The sequence below is a fragment of the Leptonychotes weddellii genome, chromosome 3 (genome assembly GCF_054177405.1).
Source record: "Leptonychotes weddellii isolate Sample4059 chromosome 3, ASM5417740v2, whole genome shotgun sequence".
Classification (NCBI taxonomy): Eukaryota; Metazoa; Chordata; class Mammalia; order Carnivora; family Phocidae; genus Leptonychotes; species Leptonychotes weddellii.
This window is the reverse complement of record NC_138371.1, coordinates 41313935-41334425: the sequence shown is the minus strand read 5'-3', so window position 1 is coordinate 41334425 and position 20491 is coordinate 41313935. Positions and strand designations below refer to the sequence as shown.

At 35.6% G+C, this 20491-nt stretch overlaps 1 protein-coding gene across 1 annotated transcript in view; it reads right to left on the bottom strand.

Moving 5' to 3' along the window:
* The window catches only part of COL5A2 (collagen type V alpha 2 chain), a 139757-nt gene that overhangs the window by 51831 nt on the left and 67435 nt on the right, over positions 1-20491 (bottom strand). Inside the window, exons 2-11 of the mRNA XM_081813982.1 lie at positions 19172-19396; positions 16609-16622; positions 13056-13088; positions 11949-11981; positions 10925-10978; positions 5433-5543; positions 3808-3885; positions 2170-2214; positions 1119-1172; positions 669-722 (exon numbers count right to left, since the gene is read on the bottom strand). Of these exons, the coding sequence (XP_081670108.1) occupies positions 669-722; positions 1119-1172; positions 2170-2214; positions 3808-3885; positions 5433-5543; positions 10925-10978; positions 11949-11981; positions 13056-13088; positions 16609-16622; positions 19172-19396 (701 nt within the window). The remainder of the gene's footprint in view (positions 1-668; positions 723-1118; positions 1173-2169; positions 2215-3807; positions 3886-5432; positions 5544-10924; positions 10979-11948; positions 11982-13055; positions 13089-16608; positions 16623-19171; positions 19397-20491) is intronic.

The following is a 20491-nucleotide window of genomic DNA, read 5'->3' as shown; positions in this document are numbered from 1 at the left end:
AGTTTTAACTTTAAAAAACCAATTGAAGGGGCACCTGGGTGGCTCAGTCGTTAAACGTCTGCCTTTGGCTCAGGTCGTGATCCCAGGGTCCTGGGATGGAGCCGTGCATCGGGCTTCCTGCTCCGCGGGAAGCCTGCTAGTCCCTCTCCCACTCCCCCCTGCTTGTGTTCCCTCTCTCACTCTCTCTGTCAAATAAATAAATAAAATCTTAAAAAAAAATCCAATTGAAGAAATGGCTTTTTCAGCATTGGAGAGCAATATCAGCGCTATATTATTAATACATTAAAAAATTCCACTTAATGAAGCTCTCATAATGATGTTTTGCCATCAGAGCAATGTATTTTTCTTTAAGTTCACTTCAGAGTTTCCACCAGCAAAAGTTGCGGTGACAGCAAGTCTAATATCTTATGGAGAAATCAGAATGGAAAACTTGGGGTGGGGGGAGATGCAAGAAAAAACCAGAACCTAATAATATAAAACCATTGAAATTAAGAATACTTTTAGATTTTTGTAGAACTACACTCTGAGTTCTCCAGTTTTGCGTGCATTTAATGAAAGCTAGAGCGAGGAAAATACACTGGGAGTTAATGAATAATATCCATGTTAACACTGTAGCTCCTTCTTAACCTCTTCAAAATTGCAAAGCATAATGAAGGCAGGCAGCTTACATCTTCACCAGGTTTTCCAGGAGGGCCCTCTGGTCCACGTGTACCTATTGGACCCTAATAACAAAGCAAAATGAAAGGGAAAAAAGAAGATTTAGTTACATTTGCCTATACCTACCAACGATATAATCTAAAATATTCTTGAGACAAATGAAAAATTTCAGAGAAAACAGCTTTATTTATATTCTGAATTTTATGTTGCATGCCTCAGATTACATACTCAAAGGAAAAAATTTTAATTTCACAAATGCAAGTATCTTGGCATGGTCTGCTAACCATATTCAAAGCCTCTGAATTTAAATACTCTGCCACAAGAAACATAATACTGGCCTCCTGAACTGGACCCTAATTTCTCGCTACGTTAGGAAAGGGCTGACAAAAGAAAGAGCTCACAACGTCATTATGATGGTGGACCCATCTTTAACTGGGTCTACACGCTTACTTGACATTTACCATTGGTCCAGGTTCGCCAGGTTCACCAGGAGGTCCTGTAGGGCCAACGCCACCCTAAAATTGGGAACAAATTATGCAAATAAATATAATTATATGTAAATTACATATACAAACCAAAGAAAACAGAATGCTAAATCATATATTCCTGCAGGATAGTGCAATTGCTTAAACTGCTGGCTCTCCCACATTCCAGCTCTGTGCCTTTGGGGGAGTTACTTAATCTCTCTAAACCTCAATTTCCTAACTGTGAAATAAGAATAATAATGCTACCTACTTCATTAAGCTGTTACAGCTCTCTTGATAACAACTGCACGCTAAGAACCTAGAATAGTGCTGCACAGAGGGAGTGTTCCATCGGTGGTACTTATCATCATGATCCTGACCATCGTCTTCCTCATCACCATCAACAGCTACAGTTTTCTATTCATCCAGGGCAATAATATAAAATGGCTTGAAGTAAGACTCCACACACATGATAATGACAATACGAAATCTTTGACAGAGCTAAGAATTCTTTTTTTTCCCTTTCTTTTGAAAAATTATTTCCTACTGCCCGTCAAATCACTACAAAAATTAAAAATATCTCTACACTATTTGATTGGTATTTGACATGCTACAGAAAGATAGTATTATACTCTTTGTAAAGATCCCATGGAGTGATTACCTTGGCTGTGATTTCTAATACCACATGGTGGTAGCCTTCAATGATCTGGTTTCACAGCCTCAGAGTTAGCACATAACCAATTAGGAGAATTTTCATTATGACATGAGATAATGATCTGTTATTTCAGAACCAAAGGCATATAAAAATCTTTTGTATTGAGGCCAGTCACATAAAGAAACCAGATGATAAAACTTTAGCCCCATGAAGAAACTTTGAAAAACATGAGGCATATATTTCTGAATAGAAGTTAATTGAATACAGCCTGTTCAAAGTGAGCATTACAATATGAAATTTAAAGGCCAGCCGAAAGCACGCATGTCACAGAGACCTTATTTGTATTTGTTTTTATCTTGCTATAGTATGTAGTTTAATTATAAAAAGACTTACTTGCTGCCCTTGTAAGCCTTGAGGTCCCCTTGGGCCAACAGGACCCTTAAAAACAAATGAGAATAAAAGTTGCATAGTGTTCATGACAATTAGGCCAAAGAGGTCAAAAATGTTGAATCAGGCTTAGAATCTGGAAAAGTGAAGCTTTGACAGTGAAAGATGATGACATTCTCCATTTGTACTCATCTGGAATGCAGCTAAATTCAAGAAGATTAAGGTTCGGGCAACATTTGGGATGATTTTATACATACTTTCACTCTCATAAAGAGAAAAAAGAATATGCCTGTATACACCCAGTGCCTCTGGGACAAGAACATTTGCATGCTTAAGGGGTGGCTCTGTTAAACCAGAATATCCAACAAAAGAAAAATCTTGGCAGGCAGTTAAGTAATTCTCAAACTGTCTATTGCGTTCTTCAGCATCACGGCAGATAACTCTTATAGCTTTAATGAGTACATTGAATTAAAGATTTAGGAAGCTATCAACAATATTGACTAGATTATATTCAATGTAAGTTTAAAATTATCTATGGCACTGAGATTTCTGGATTATTTCTTTCTTTCATAACAAACATTTAAAGTATCCACATAGGCTTTTTCCATTTAAACATGAAATGATTACACCGAGGCATGACAAAGGGAAGGAAAGGAAAATGCCATTTTAAAAATTGTATTAATCATATATCCATATAATTTTTGAGGTGTCAGAAAACGCAAAACCAATTAAATCAAAATCAAGTTTGTTCTTATAGGAAAAATTTAAATTTTTATTTTGAATTGATCAGGGTTTTAGCTAGTAAGAAAACAAAAGCTCCATTTAAAAAATAAACATATATGCAATTTGAACTTCAAATGGATGGAAACACATATATTTCAGAAACATACCCCAAGGTAATCATTGAATGAGCCCATACTGCTAGTGATTTAAAAAGTAGACAGACAGGCAGTGTTTAAGGATGGGTAAAAGAGGTGGTTATGTATGTAGTCTAACTTTACACTTGCTATTGCCCAGAATTCCATTAATCTGGGATGACTTTGAATTATGTTATGAGCAAAAAAGCATGGGAGAGTTGGATGGATAAGTGTTAATTTGTTCAGTGAGATTGTATTCTCCAAATACCCACGTTAAAGTACTTGCCCAGAGAAAATGGGACTCTTTGGCAGTTGAAGAAATTCAAAAGACGATGGGAATGGTTACTAGGCCCAGTCAGGAAACTGTAGAGTTGTTGGCATAAGCAGCCAGAGGATATTAAATAGGAAATAATGAAAATTAAAATGGCAAAACTTCCCATGTCAAAGTGATTTGCCAAATCACTGTTTCTAACAACACCATAAAAAGTATGGGTTTTGTTGTGGTGGTTATATGTTTTAAAATCCTTTATTTTCTTCAAATATTAAATGAAATATACAGGCAGCCTTTTATTAAAGTCAACAAATTCTTTGCACAGTTATGAATGGAACACCACTGGGCTTTTAATTGGTACACGGCAGGGTTTGACAAATAAACTGAATGAGTTAATGGAGGGATGGATTTGTTTAAGAAGACACATATTACTTTTTAACTAGCTAATTCAAACCTTGCTTTATATAATGTTATTTTCCACAAGAAACTTTGATTATCAGTAAAATCTGCACTTACCACAGAGCCAGGCATGAGGCCTACTTGACTCCCAAGTCCAGATTTTTCATCTAACCCAGCCATCTGAGCTGAAAATGGCTGTAAAAGCAAATTGGTCATGTTATTTCCACAGTAAAAGACATAGATCAACAAACTTTTAAATTGAGAAATGCACGTTCTCTGGGATTCTCATAGAATGACTCTTCTGAGAATCATTTTATACTTTTGACTTTAAAGCGCAGAGATTCGAGTTCTTTTTCATTGTATGTGTTTTTGATTGAACAGTCTTCCTCAGAGTATTTTATAACTAAGTTCCTTCAGAACAACTACTGCAATGGGCCAAATGTCTCCTCTTTGGTAAAAGCATATACTGTTCTGCTGGTCTAATCGTTTTCAGCTTTAAATCTCTTTATCTGATTTTCTCCCACAATTGGAGCATTCCAAATGTCTGAACAAAGCTTAAAGATGCTTTTAAAACATTTGTCCTGAAGATTCCAGTTTCTATTTCAGACTATTTTACTTAGATTATATTCTTGTTTCTTTGTTCATGACCAGTAAACTTTAACTGTATTTATGTAAGTTGATAAAGATTTTATAATCCTTTTAATGACTCTCTGACTCTTCCAAGAATTGGCAATGGTTTTATCTATTCTCTTTCACAGCACAAAGACTCTGGTAACCCAACTGACCAAAACTGTCCATTTATATTCCAGGAGTTCGATTAATTTCCAGATCTTAGTGGGGGAAATGTGCATACTGTTGAAAAAAACAAATTGGCAATTCCTTCTGCAATCAGTTGAGAAGCAACTGTATAAATTATAATAAAACAAAAATCCGATTTCAGTCCATATGTTCCCTAGTTTTGCTATGCATCTACTCATAAATCCCCGTCTGCCACTAAGAATTCAAGGAAGCATATATAGAAAGATATTTTGTTTTATTTTATTTCTGGCAGGGAACTAAAATTGGGAAATCGTCAGATAGCATTTTTCAGTCAACTCAACATGACACAGATTTTGTGAGCATTCTGAGCCTAGAGAACAGCCGAAGAAGAAAGATGTCGCTCTTCTCAATTTATATTGGGGAGAGTATTAGTAGTCCCTTAGAATCAATGGAAAGAACAAAATTGCAGAGTCCAGAACTGACATTGAAAAACACAAGTAATTTGAAGTGGTACTTTGAAAAATGCTATTTTGAATTTTCCAACAATTCTCTGTGGATTTCCTAGTTTTATTGTCGCTCCATTGTAGCACTGCGTTCACTTAGCTGCTCTTCCAGTCAAGGGCCAACATGTGAACTAAGACAACTTAAAATCATAATAATAAATCAAAAACTTAGGTGGGGGGAATGGGCAAAAGAGGTGAAGGGGATGAAGAGGCACAAACTTCTGGTTATGAAATAATAAGTCACAGGGATGAAAAGTACAGCATAGGAGATACAAACAATAATACTGTAATAATATTGTATGGTGTCAGACGGTGACTACACTTACCATGGTGAGCATTGAGGAACGTATAGAATTGTTGAACCACTACATTGTATACCCAAAACTACTAGAACATTGTATGTCAACTATCCCTCAATAATAAAAATTTTAAAATTAACATATTATCTAAATATAACATTGAATAATGCATAGAACTCACCCTGCTCATGCCATCAGGTCCTGGGTGGGATGGATGTCCAGGAGGCCCTGGGGCACCGGGTTGACCAGGAACACCTGGTTCTCCATCAATTCCCTGAGGACCACGAGGACCCTGGGAAAACAAGCCAGCACAAATTAGAACACATTGCCAAATATGTACTTAGTAGAAAGCTAAAAGCACAGACTTCTTGATGGAGATGAAGTGTTCATTATTTTAAAAAGGAATAGACATACTGTACGCTTCCAATTCTATGACATTCTGGAAAAGGCGAAATTATGGAGACAGTAAAAAGATTAGCGGTGGCCAGGGACTGGGGTGGGAATGGGGAGATGAAAAGGCGGAGCACAGAAGAATTTCAGAACAGTGAAAACACTCTGTGTGATACTTTGATGATGAATATGTGCCAGTATACGCTCGTCCAAACCCATAAAATGTACACCATCAAGAGCAATTCTAATGTAAACTATGGATTCTGATGGGGGATCTTGATAATGGGGAAGGCTATGGATATATGGGGACAGAGAGTATATGAGAACTCTCTGTGCCCACCTTTAAATTTTGATGTGAACCTCAAACTTCTCTAAAAAGAAAATAATAAAGTCCTATAAAAAAAATCAATAGCAATCCAGCCACCTACAGTAATTTCATCAGCTCTGCTGACACTGCTGATTTCAGCACTGGTCACAGCCTCTCCATCAGGGCATGGTTGCACATTCTGGGTAAAAGCTTCACTCTTGATGTATGAAATCCCCAGTAATGAGCCTTCTTGGAATAATTATAAAATTGCATTCAGTTCACCAGTATTCTAGAACAAGCTTCCCTATTTGGTTGGTTTTGTGGTGTTTAATAAAAATTTCTAAGTTCACTTGTCTGTCTTAGATTACAGTTAACTATATATGTGCCTACTTAACCTCCTCCCACCAAAAAAATATCTGAAAGCCCCTTGACTGGGGTTTGTGGTTTTTTCATTTCTAATTTTTTTAATGTTTTGTATAGTTCTTGGAACATAGTAGACACAATATATGCTTATTAGGTTTTCACATTTCAATCCTCTTTATTCTAGTCCTTCAAGTCTGGCACACTTTATTTCCTTTACCACCCCCAAAGGTAGACCAGACCAATGAGAAACAGAGGGAAAGGCACAGTGACCCAGCCTGGGTCAAGTAGAACTAGCCAAGTCTAGTTCTCAGAGAAGTGAGCAATGATTTCTAGCTGCCAAATTCCACCCTCCTCCCAACCCACATTCTGAAGGCAGCTTGGTGAACAGCCACGTCCTCAGTGCTGGAAATGCTCCATCCCCCAACCTCATCATTCCCACAAGCCTTGTGAAGCATTTTCTGACTTTTTAACCCTGAAGAGTCTTAACAGACTTTCAAAAGAAAGAAGGGACCAAAGAACTCCAAAGTCAGTATGATTTTCATAATTAGAAGCAGGGATCAAGAAAAATATAGTAAGGGAATTGGAGTTTAATAAAAGAAGCTTCTCATGCCTAAACATGAGAACACCTCCTGGCTTACAATAAGTAATTAAAATATGAGTTGATACAGCAGAAAGAATAAATATAAAACAAGCTGAGATGGGAAAGGGGGCAGTTTGCATATAATGGCTTTGGGGAGGGTGGCATAATAGCTATTCAGTAATTTAATTAATATATTCAAACATTTATATAGATTCATATAGATATGTTTCCTTCTTGGAAGAGTAGAATATAAGCAAACTTATCTATTCAAATAGAAGTAGATAGTCTGAAAAACTTCCACTTTAAAAACTAATTTCTCAGAAAATTATTCTCCTCCTTTATCAACTCAAACATTTTCTGACTCCTAAACCACTGTCAATTCACTGAACTCTTTTAATTATACTTAAGAGGCTGATTTTAATTGCTATCTAGGACTCCTGGATCATAGGAATGTGAGCACCATCAGCTGGAAGTTCATATTGTCAATAGTGGCACAGAAAATGTAGTAGTCTGATCTACTCAAAGAGCCTTGTGTGGAAAATTTCTAATGTCTTTTTGAAATGTGAAATTGCTAATTGATAACCAGGTATTGTTATACAAGAAGTGAGCTGAAACATCTCTGCTCCCAAGGGGATTTCTAAAGACAACACCAAAAACTACATTTAGTGTCAATGAGAATAGAGAGAAGTTTGGGTAATATTAATCCTCAAAAATTGTGTCCTTTCTCCATCCTCTGTGATTAATAATCATGTTTTAAAGTCCACTCTGAAGACAGCCCACTTTTCTATTGACTTCATGATGCACTCTGTGTCTCCAAAGCATCTACTCTAAATAACCTACATGATTTACTCTTATGCAAATTGAGATTAAAATTAATAAAAATTTGTAAAAATTATCCAAAATTAAGTGAACATAATTGTAAGTGAAAGTAAGAAAAATATAGTACATGAGCAGTTTTTACTAAGAAACATTGAAAACAAAAACTATAATTTGGGAACACATTAAAATATACACCTTCATATTTCTAAGTGAGCTGAATTATATACATTTTATATTAAGGTAAATATTCCATTTATCCTCATTCCCACCCATCCCCCAGGATACTCTAGTACTAATCTTAGTCAGCCATCTACAATGAAAAGTACTTATTGTGTAAGACTGATGAATACAGACCTGTACCTCTGAAACAAATAATACATTACATGTTAAAAAAAAAAAGAAGAAGAAGAAGATAGTAGGAAGGGAAAAATGAAGGGGGAGGAATCGGAGGGGGAGACGAACCATGAAAGACTATGGACTCTGAGAAACAAACTGAGGGTTCTAGAGGGGAGGGGGGTAGGAGGATGGGTTAGCCTGGTGATGGGTATTAAAGAGGGCACGTACTGAATGTAGCACTGGGTGTTATACGCAAACAATGAATCATGGAACATTACATCAAAAACTAATGATGTAATGTATGGTGATTAACATAACATAAAAAAGTACTTATATATTGCCACTAGGTGGCGACCTTTAAACATCCACAAATAGAAAAGACTAATAAATTACCTCAATGGTCAAGAACTTTATTCACCACAAACACACACAGACACACACACAGACACAGACACACACACAGACACACACACACACATCATGAAATGTTAGAGTTGGTGAGATTGTCCCATTTTACAGATGAGGAAACAGATCTACAGAGGTTGTCATGTGCAATTAGAACTCAGCACACCATTGTCCATCTTCTGACAGACAAATTGCTAGTTTGTCACTATAAAGTTATCAGGCTAACTTAGTTAAAACCAAGGACATATGATGAGAGACAGTCCCGATGGTCATCGGCTAGGAACGAAGGTTTCGTGAGAGTATCTCTGTAGCAGTAGTTCTTGATCCTGAGCACTGTTGCTCTCCTTCCCCAGGGGGACATTCGGTAACATCAAGAGACATTTTTAGCTATCACAATTGTATGAAGGAGGAGGACAGGTATTGCCCTGGCATCTAGTGGGTAGAAATCAGAAATGCTGCCAATCATCCTACAATGCATAGGAATTACGTGGCCCCAAATACCAATAGTGTTGAGCTTGAGAAACCAAGCTTTCCATTGTGAGATTTCTGTGTGTTCTTGATGGTAATGGAAGCAGAGGGAGAAACTGGTATTTAAGATTGTAGTAGCAGCCTACATTGTGCCAGCCACGGCTTTTGTCTGGTAAGCGGCTTCTCCATGTCTTGGGACCTGAGGCAAAGTACTCTACCTACAGGTATTTTGTGACATCATGCCAGGATCTTGCAATTGGCCATGTTGGAAGCATTTACACCAGGGAAATCAGCAAAAGTACAGGCACGTCTTTTTTTAACAAATCAATTGTTAAACACTTACCATCACACCACTGCTTGCTAGGATTAAGAGAACAGATTTCCTATTTGGGCATCTGCCAAGATTGTTTTGCTTAATTCCAAATAAATAGCTACTCCTCTTACACACACACACACACACACACACACACTCCTAATTCTCATTGATTGTCTCATTGTTAACCAAGATAGGAAGTGGAGCATATCACACACTAAGTCAAGTAGAGAAGACGGGGCAAGAGTAGACTCACTGAATCCTAATAAGGAATTCTGAAAGTCTAACCACTATTTCCGTAGTAACTTCCACCTAGACTTAGGACTCAGTGTTATCAATTATTTAAGGGCATGAGTACAGTGATGCACATTATTTTCTGCATGGTCCCCTGTGCTTCACCTAACTGAAGTTATCTTCTATCTGTTTCTGTCCTTCTAGACCCTGGGCAGACATCTGGAGAGCCACTAACAGTGTTCAGGCTCCCAACACTGCTGAGGCAGCTCAGTAAGCACAGCATGAAGAATGAAGAACAGCCTAGGGTCATCAGAACACAGCCTTCCTACACACCTATAGGACTATGCCCCATTTCCTTAGGAAAACTGTCATTTACCTGCACGCCTGCCAATACCATCCATAACTCCAGCTCCAGTTTGGAAAAAGTATTGTCATCATGCTATACTTGGTCAAATGTGTGGAAGCATAAAATAATATCAAAGATGAAACCAGTAGCAAGAGTTTCCAGTGACAGGATCTAAAATACATTTTTCTTTATTTATATATTCAAGGTGGTTTGTTCCTTCCTTGCTCATCTATTTCTCCCATCCACATATGGATAAACACATATTTGGAAGCTAAAAATCTAGAGAGTTAAATTTAGTAGATGTCATTAGACAGAAAATTAAACAGCACAAATTTTTCTGATTAAAACATAAGATACTGACAGCAATACAAAAATTAATCCAGTTATTTAATACATGAAAGACATTGGTGTCTGAGGGTGAGATCTAAAAAGAAAAAGAATTGCTATCCTAGGACTCGGTAATAAGAAAAAAAATCTGGCATATATAATATCTTCATGTTTTATCTCAAGGGTATAAAGTTGATCATTTAAATTTAGAGGTGTTCCCTTTGTTCTGGTAATGGATTTTTTGATTTTTTAAAATGACTCCTTTGATAACTCTGTATCAGCTGTGCAGTGAAAAAAGATAGAGTGTTACTTGGGAAATAAATTCACTGTACAACCACTTGAAAGAAAATTTAGTCCTCTAATAATTTTTTCCTTTATGCAGTTTGGTTATTCCTGTAGCAACCACAGATCACAGAACTAGGGTGTTTTATCTCAACAGTGCATTCCTGGCATTGTTCACTCATGATTTACAACTTCTGAAAACAACATGAGGTATTCATTATGTTTCCTTAGGTTCTACTTTATTTTAGTTTGGCCTCCTGAGGGACGAAGAAATGTCGTTTGTGTTACCTACGAAGATAATAGGTAATTATTACCATGTGATCATTTCCTCTGAATCAGAAGAGACACACAATCACTTCATGATCTGAATTCTGTCCCATTTGATAGAGGTGAGAGAGAAACAGTGCTACCAACTCTTCGCTGCATCCACGGAATGCGGTCTCGATGCGCTGACTCGGTACAGGGCACAATTCACAAAAAAGGCGACTCTGCTGTCAACTTACAGGTTTTCCCTTTGGGCCCCTCTCTCCTCTTGGTCCTTGTGATCCGGGAGGTCCCTAAAACAGAAAATGATGAGTATGCCTGCAAAACACACATACTTCAGATGTTTTTGTTTTAAATGTTTGCTTGATCTAAGAAAACCGGAAAACAGAAATATCACTCTTCTTTTCTAATTCGATTCAATCGAAGACTATAGAAAATAAAGCCATGTGCATATAAAAGCCCTGTGTACACAGAAAGGCTGTTTATGTTAGCAATGAAGCTTAAAGGCCTGTAAAGAATTAAAGAATTAAGTGCTACATCATAGTGTCATGGAGCCCAGGGAGCTGAACATATTACTTGAACAATAACTGCAAAATTTATAAGGATCATTTTTGCTGTCTCGTCCCAAGCAAGCCTTTGCTACTAAATGATGGCCACTAAAATACAGTTCGGATTTTTAGAACTACATAGATGTGCGAACCCCAAATTATCAGTGATCTGAGGGAACATACGTGTGTGTTTTCCATCTAGTTACCTAGGAATGCTACTACTAATCCAAACCTGAAATCAGTAGTCTTCTATGCTAAAGCAGTAATATGCTATTCTGATGTGTAATTCCTCAAATTCTATGGAAATATGATTTAATATAATTAACAGATGAAATTAACAGTTTTAAACAGATAAAAGTAGCCTAACTTTAATCATTGTCAAACAATAGACAGGTGTGCCCTAATTTCAAGGAGTAAAGCTAATCTAAAATTAACAATGTAACAACAGATCGCTTTGCCTTTCACATAACCAACAGGGACACTAACCCAGAGAAATAACAGGGTTCATCAATTTCAGAACGAAATGATCTTTTATGCATCATTCATTGCTGCAAAGGAACACTTGAACTTGAAGCTGTTTCAAAAACAAATGTTTCAAGAAGCCAAGCATCATGGTTTTGCATTCTATTGTCTTTTGATGGGTATAATAGTCATAAAGATTTTCAGTATCTCTAAGAACTTAAGAGTACCATGAATGTTGGAGGAAACTACTTACTGCTGGTCCTGGACGCCCACGTATGCCTGTTACCTAAACGACAAACAAGATAATCTGTAAAGATGAAGTTTGACAGAGTTTTAGAAAAATCAATAGTCAAACAAGTAAGAATAACCACAAAAATCCCAGTGAAATTTTTTAGAGCAAATGGATGTTGTCAATTGATGCCCGTGTCCTCCTTGCTTATGTGTTAGGACATTATCTAATTTGAACTCTAATACAGGGAGACTGTACTGTTACAGTGATTGAGCACCAAAGCTGGAGCCACGAGGCCTGGGTTCAAATCCTCACTAACTCTATCCCCTCCCAGTGGTGTGACATTGGACTTATCCTCTCCGTGCTTAATATCCCTCCTTCTGCAAAATGGTGATGATGACTATAAAATTACCTCCCTGGCAGAGTTGTGAAGACAAATAAATATTTGCAAAGCACTTAAAATAGCACCTAAGGCATAGTAAGTACACGTAAGGGTTTTTAAATGAAAGATAACAAATGAATGATTTACTTTCTAGGTAATCTTTGTTAAAAACAAGCCAATTTCAAGGCAAAGCAAAAATGCAAACACTGCCAAATAAATCAACATGCATATACTTTTTGTCTTGACAGAGTGATGACAACTCCTTTGAGATCGATGAGACTGCTGGTTGAAGAATTTTCATCCTACTTAATAATATACTTTTTGATCATGTACAGGTCTAAATAACTTAAGAATTCTTATAAAATAGGGAATTTCAATCAGGATAATGGTAAGACATATTTCCAGAAGTGTGGAACATTAAATCATGCCTTTCTATTTGGATTACATGGCTATTTATACTGTAAAAAATATACATCTTAACTATCACTTTACATCCATATATAATGTGCTTAACTTTGTAAGATCCTGATGTTCACTTTCAGTCGTGGGACAATAAAAGTCAGGAATATTGTAATAAATAAACATTAAATATTATATTAAAGAATCAATCTCTTGGTTTGCTTGTCTTATACTAAAACTTGGTTATAAAATAACTAATTTCCCTTTCTATGAGAGTATGTATGTAAACAATAATATACAACTATAAGTTTATTAAAGACACAAAAAACAATGTGTATATATATACTTACAACAGGCACTAATCCTGGTTCTCCTTTTTGTCCCTATGAAGCAAACAAATGTTCAATTATCAAAATATAATAGCTTGTTGAGCATAATCATGTCATACTAGAATATTTCATATAAACACTGGGAATCTCAATGTAAGAAATGTAAAAAATGGGTGCCAGGGTGGCTCAGTCGGTGAAGTATCTGCCTTTGGCTCAGGTCATGATCCCGAAGTCCTAGGTTTGAGCCCCATGTCAGGCTCCCTGTTCAGTGGGGGGTCTGCTTCTCCCCCTCTCTCTGCCCCTCCCCCCTGCTCATGCTCTCCCTCTTGCTCACACTCTCTCTCTCAAATAAAATCTTAAAAAAAAGAAATGTAAAAAACAAAAAGGAGATGAGAAAAGAAACAATATTTACAGTAGTCAGACATTATTGATGAAAAAAATTACTACTCATACGAAAGACACAAAAATATCAATCCAATATTTGAAAAGCATAAAGTTATTTCACCTTAGTTTTTATAGTGAATAAGCCTAACAAATTGACTAGACCAGGAGATACTTGTCATGAAAAGCTGTAAAGTCAAAGCACCATAGGAAAACTACCCAAAGTCTGAAAACTCAAAAGAAAATCCAACATTTGGATATGTCTGAATTTTCATACTCAACACCCAGGAGACAACTGCTTTTAACATTCTTGTATTCTTAGTTTTCCATCATGTACCTGAACTTGATTTACCTCATCAATGCCTCAGTATTTTACTCTTAGAATACAGTTTCATTTTTACAATTAAAAATAACTACAATGAATATCCTTGTTTATAAATATTTGTGTAGCATCTCTAGTTAATGCCTTATGATATATTTCTAGAATTTAAAGTTGTGGGTTAAAGATCATACATATTTTTCAGGTTTTTGATCTAGATCACTTAAGCATACTCCTGAAAGGTACAATGAAATTATATCCTTCCAGTAGTATCTCACATCTGACAAAATTTTGTAAAGTGAAATTTAAAAACTATTTTACAATCCTCATAGTCTTAGTAATGGATTCGATGGCAGAAACAAACCCTGATCACACCTGCTGATTCTAATGCTAAGGTTAGAATTCAGCAGTGGGAAATGGTTCTACAGAAGCAGGATGGAGCTCTATCTGAGTATGTTCAAGGTAGGACACAAGAGACTAAAAGACAACCTACAAAAAGACTAGAAGAAAGGGATCATCACATATGGGCAGCAAAACAGAGCAGGCTTATTTCTGCATTTCTAAGTCTAACTTCTAGCCCAGGTCTTCCTATTTTTAACATAACCTAAAAATTAACCTCTTAAGAGTTGTAAGAGCTTTCTTTGAGATACTGAAAGAATTTGAATTATTTAGAAAGGGTAGATAAATCCATGCCCAATACCTAAAGGACTTTATGAGAATAATGTTGGGGGAAAAAAAAGTTCCTTTCTAGAACAAATCTAGAAAAACAAGTCAAAAGTGAAGAGGAATTATTTCAGCCAAAAAGAGAAAAATGGGATAGTCTGCTAAGAATGGTTGAGAAATCTCCATTTTAAGAGACCAGAAATTAAAATGCAGCCTTGGCTCTTACTTTGTGTTTAGGAGAATGGAACTCGCTGATATCTTTCTCAGCTAAATTGTAAGGCTTTTGATATCCTATTATGAACTTTCTGTTGTTCCACAATACTTGATATGGGATTAAGTGCTCCATTATCAGTCTGATAATACATTTTTCTAATGATTCAATAATGACTCTTATTTTGGAAATAAGCCACAAGTAAGTATTTGTTGCTTTTTTTTTTTAATATGGGCTTTGAGTAAGTTAATGTCTAAGCTTTTGCTAAATTTGATTTTCAAACCCACTGGGAAACCTAAAATTAAAATACTCAGATTCGGATGAGAATTATAGCTTAATTTTGCTTCTTGTCTATTATTCATCACTTAATGCCACATGGACATGCCTCACCACTTTTACAGGATGGCGTTACCATGGAGACCATCACAGTGTTTTTCCCATCATTGCATCATCTGTATCCTTTGCCTCATACAGGGATATGACAAAGGCTCAGTACTTATTTGGGGGTTAACATGAATGAACGAATATGTTATAAATAAAATCAATATTCATATAAACCAAGCACAAAATACACTTTTATTACATTACATTTCTGCTCTGATAGTTCTGATGGCACTTGATAATAAATGACAGAGTCATGAAGATAGTGGCACATAACTAGAATGTGGTAAATTGGCAGCTGCTTTGAGAGTGCCCTCCTCCAGCACTGCCTTTGGGAAATTTCAGATTTAATTTCAAAAGTAAATTAAATGTGAGCTGGTATTTATAGACCCACTCCTTTGACATCTATTCAAATCTAAATGGCTTCACTGATATTTGTTCCAAATAAGACAATTTATGGTATTACCCCTTTAACTAAAAAGTGTAAAAGTAGCCAGGACCTCCCCTTGATAGCATCACTTTCATTTACCATGAAGGTATAGCATTGCTTTATCTGATTATCTGATTTTCACCTTACTGAAGTTCTACTGTATGCAAAAGTAAAGACAATTTAAAGTTGGTGGTAATCTGCCTAATATCTGCCATGAAATTCAGGATGACTGCCTATTTCCATTCCTGATCCTTGAGTCCATCCCATCTGGATAAGACTGAAGAAAATGCCACCGTTTTCAAATTAACTAGAAAACTGAGAACAATTCCAAGGGAATGGAACTCTCTTCACTCAGGGGATTACCCATATCCAGAAGACAAGTGGTTAAACTGGCCAGCTATATCTAGGGTCATGGCTAAATTGTACCACACTGTCCTCTTGAGTGTAAGGATTGTTTCTGGGATTATTAGATTATAGGCTCCTTGAACCGGGGGAAGGGGAGAGAAGAGAAGGTGATGTGTGTTTGGTAAAGTGTTCAATTACTTCTTTTAAGTGAATATTTACTTTCCAACCAATAGAAGAGGGGCCACAACCCCACTGAGGGCACACCCATCATCCCCCCACCCACTCTTTCTTTCTTCCTTCCTTCCTTCCATCCATCCTTCCTTCAATTAAGCAGTTACTGAACTTCTAATATGTGTAAGGTATATACTAAGCACAGTGGTAAATGCAAATAATTTGTTCTTTTTTTTTTAGAGAGGGAGGGGGAGGAGAGTCAGAGGAAGAGGGAGAATCTTAAGCAGGCTCCACGCCCAGCATGGAGCCTGACAGGGGGCTCCATCTCATGACCCTGAGACCCTGACCTGAGCTAAAATCAAGAATCAGTCACTTAACAGACTGAGCCACCCAGGCACCCCAATAAATGCAAGTAATTCGAAGGTTAATGTGGAATAGTCTCAATCCCTAGGGGATTTAGAATCTTCTAAAAGAAACATCTATAAACAAAAATTAACAAAGTGAATAAAATAGAGGCAACTGTAATCTATAAGCAAAGTATCTCATATATTTATATTTGGCAATTTGTACTTTACAAAAGGCTTTCAAATACTATAAAGCACAGTCCTGAGTGGACAGTGTTAGAATGAAAAAGATATTTTATGAAAATGAAACTATGCAAAGTAAAACTTACCTTTCTTCCTCTACCTATGAAAAGAGAAGAATAAATACATTAAATATGTTATTTTAAGGAGAAACAGTTATTGAGGATCTCCTAAATATTTATTTTCAGTAATAGGTTTTTGGGGTGTAGAATTTAACTTAAACAGGTTTCCTTATTACGAGTAGACAGAACTCAAAAGTTGTTTTAGATCAATATTTCCATAACGGACAAAGTAATACATCCCTTTAGAAAATTCTGACATTATGTAAATATTCTTCACACCATTCATATAGCATTTAAAGTTCATTAAATTGTAAAATTAACTATTAAAATTGTAATGAATTATCTTCAATCAATATTTTATATTTTTGTTTTGAGTAGGCTCTTCATTCATACAGCTAAAAAACCAAAATACATTAAATGTATACAATTATAGAATGAAAAAAGCTTCTTCTATCCTGTCCCTTTCCCCTATTTCCCATATTTCAAACCCCCAGAGGGGGCCACTATTAGTGATTTTTCTATTACTAGTCTTCCTAACCAAAAATATAATGGGACATTCCATTTCTTAAAGTTGTCATTTGAGTTAGTAGTGTTTTACAGTTTTTTGCAGGTAGATCTTATACATTTCATGTTGTTTATTCTTAGCCATTTTATCCTATCTGTTGCTATTATAAATGAGGTATTTTTTATTTCCATTATTTATTCTACGGGGTGATTGTTGGTATATAGTAAATCTACTAATTTGTTGATTTTACAATGCATTGTCTTACTAAATTAATTTTTAGTAGTTTTTTACTCCATTCCCTTTAAGCTTTATAAGAACACAATTATATTTTCTGCAACTAATCATTTTACCTCCTCTCTTCTAATTTCTAAAACTTTCATTTCTTTTTCTTATCTAATTGTTTGTTCAGGTATATTCAATAATATTAAATTGTAGTTGTGATGATGGATATCCATGTTCTATCTCTGAGTTTAAAGAAAATAAGTCTAGTACTAAACATAATGAAGCTTTTAAGCTGAGAAGTAAATATTTTATCATGTTAATGAAATGCCATTTGGTATTAAGTTACTAAGCATCTTTATCAAGAATATTCATTCATTTTTGCCAAATATCTTTATTTCAATTATGAGGAAAAGCAAATGCTATTTTTTTAATGGCAGTGTTGATTCTTCCTGTGCTTCTTCCTCTGTCATCTTCATTTCCCTATGATGGTTTTTGGTTTTCTTTCTACTTTTTTCTTCATCATTAATTATTTTGTATTTCTAATGTAGGCCTTTCTTAATAAATTACTCCACTAAGTTTTATTTAGTTTATGGTGAAATGGTCATAATTTTTATCAGTTCTGTGGTAATATATTTACCAGCATGTTCTTTGTTTTGTAAATGTAGCTAAACTCTCCCACCTTTTTTCTTAAAGTATCTTTGCATCAATGCTGTTGCTAGCTCTGTTTTTATTATTCATTTTGGAACAAACTGGACTTTCCAAACCCAGCTATTTGCAGAAGGTCACATATTTTGCTATTTTTTTTATTTGCCACTCTTGTCCCAACTTACTTATCCCCACAGGTTTAATTTTACTTTGTTCCCAGAGCTTCTTTGCAGACTGCATCAGCTTTGGATAGCCCTTAGGTGTCATATTTTTAATTCTTCCCATTATATCTTTCTGATTACATTGCAAAAAATTGAGTTTAGGTATTTATTCAAGGCACACTGTTACTGTTGAATGATATCCAAGAGGAGAACTGGTAAATTACTGTCTAATATTTCACGAAAGTATGGCTGAATACCTCATTTTATTTGTTGTTATTGCAATGGAATTTTGAGCAAAGGAGAATAAAGCCTTAACACTATCTTGACAATGATGCACGCACCGCTAAAACATTCATGACTACTAAAACAAATAACCTAGTAGTTTAATATTAATCTTACCTGGTTCATCAAAACATATAAATATGAACTTGTTTCTCTAATGTATCTTTAACACATGTATTCAAATACAGTCTATATTAAACACAGATATTTGCCTCCAAAAAAAGTTTTAAAAACCAGGAATTTATATCATTCTTTTCTTCAGGAAATCCATCTCATTCTTTTGTCTTTCTGAGCCATCATTAAAAGCATTCTGCATTTATGAGTCGATGTAACAGAGGGTGGTCTGGCATTAAATTAGATTAGAAATAATTATTCAATTCCCAAGAGCAACCTTGGCACCAGAGAAGACAAATGTGTTTTCTAGATCTCTTCTTGGACATTAATGGACCTCACAGAATACCAACAAATATTTTGGAGGCATCCAGCATGGACAAGGTAACAAACGACCATCTGAAATGACTATAAGAAATTCTCAAATTAGACATAACCACATAAAACTCAGCCCCAAATTCCCCTGGTTTTTAAGAAGACAGGAAATTATCCTCTCCCTCTCACTAATGTTAGATAAGATGGGTGAGCAAAACCATTAACCCCAAACGTCAATGACGAGTGGCTTCATTATTCTCTTTGGTTGCTGAATTCTGAGAGCAAAAACCACTGCAACTATAAAGATGAGTCATTGGATCAATTCTGCATTGGCCTTAAGCATTCTTACCAAAATTCGTATTGCCACCTCCAGTTGTGTGTGGGCAGACAGGACAGCATTCTCCAGAAGGAGTTACAGGGTCAGCACATTCAAGTACATCCTGGCACTGTATCTTGTCACAAAGAATGGCTCCATTGTCACAGACACAGATCTGGCAAGGGGCAGGTTTCCAAATGTCTCTGTTTAAGTACATCTGACCATTCTGAGTACAGGCTATTTCTTCACCATATCCTTCTAGAATAAGAAGAAAAAGATGGGGTGGGGGGAGGAGGTTAGTAATCTTCTGAAATTTTGGAATCTGGGAAATAGTTAAGGTGAGTCATCCTGTGGGTTCAAAAAATTCTGGGCTAAGCAGTAACCTATCGAGGAGGCAAAACAGAGATGAACTTACTTCAGTGGTATTTACATACTAAGTAATATGTAATTCACATTGAAATGATTATGATACTTATATCCTACCATGACAGGGGGAGGGAAAAAAAGTGATCCAAAGTTGAAAGCAGGTAATATTTCCCAAAAGATTTCATTTGTGAAGGTTTAAATAACCAAAAATAGGAAGATCAGTAAGAAGAGATTTAAAAAAAAATCTGAAAGGGGGAGAAAAAGAATAATTCAAAAGGGAATATATAATTTCCATGTTTGGTGAACCCATATGTGATTTTCAATCACTAGAAACTTTAGATTAATAAATCCCGAAACAACAGAAGACAATATGTATTCTTGTTCCATGAAGAAAAACTTTAAAAAAGAGTGTATGGGTTTTTAAAAATTAGTTTTAAACATAAGGTAGAAAAGAATACCAGTATCTCATTTCATGGGATGTATTTACTAAACTAAAGATGCTTACTAAACCACAAAGGACAAGCAAAGCTTAAACAGGCAATGCATAATCTTCGCATCAAAATTAATTAAGGAAAGACATAACCACAACAATATGGTAAGCTATTATATAATATCTGCCAAATACTTTTCTACATTTAGATAAAAATGTAATGCAGATTTGGAAAATATATACACACATTTATACATATAACAATTCTATTATACAATTATTATAAGATAAATATATTACTTCTTCAACTTTGTGACTTTTAAGAAATAAAACTATAGTATTTAATTTTTAATTTTTTACTGTTATGTTAATCACCATACATTACATCATTAGTTTTTGATGTAGTGTTCCATGATTCATTGTTTGTGCATAACACCCAGTGTTCCATGCAGGACGTGCCCTCTTTAATACCCATCACCAGGCTAACCCATCCTCCTACCCCCCTCCCCTCTAGAACCCTCAGTTTGTTTTTCAGAGTCCATCGTCTCTCATGGTTC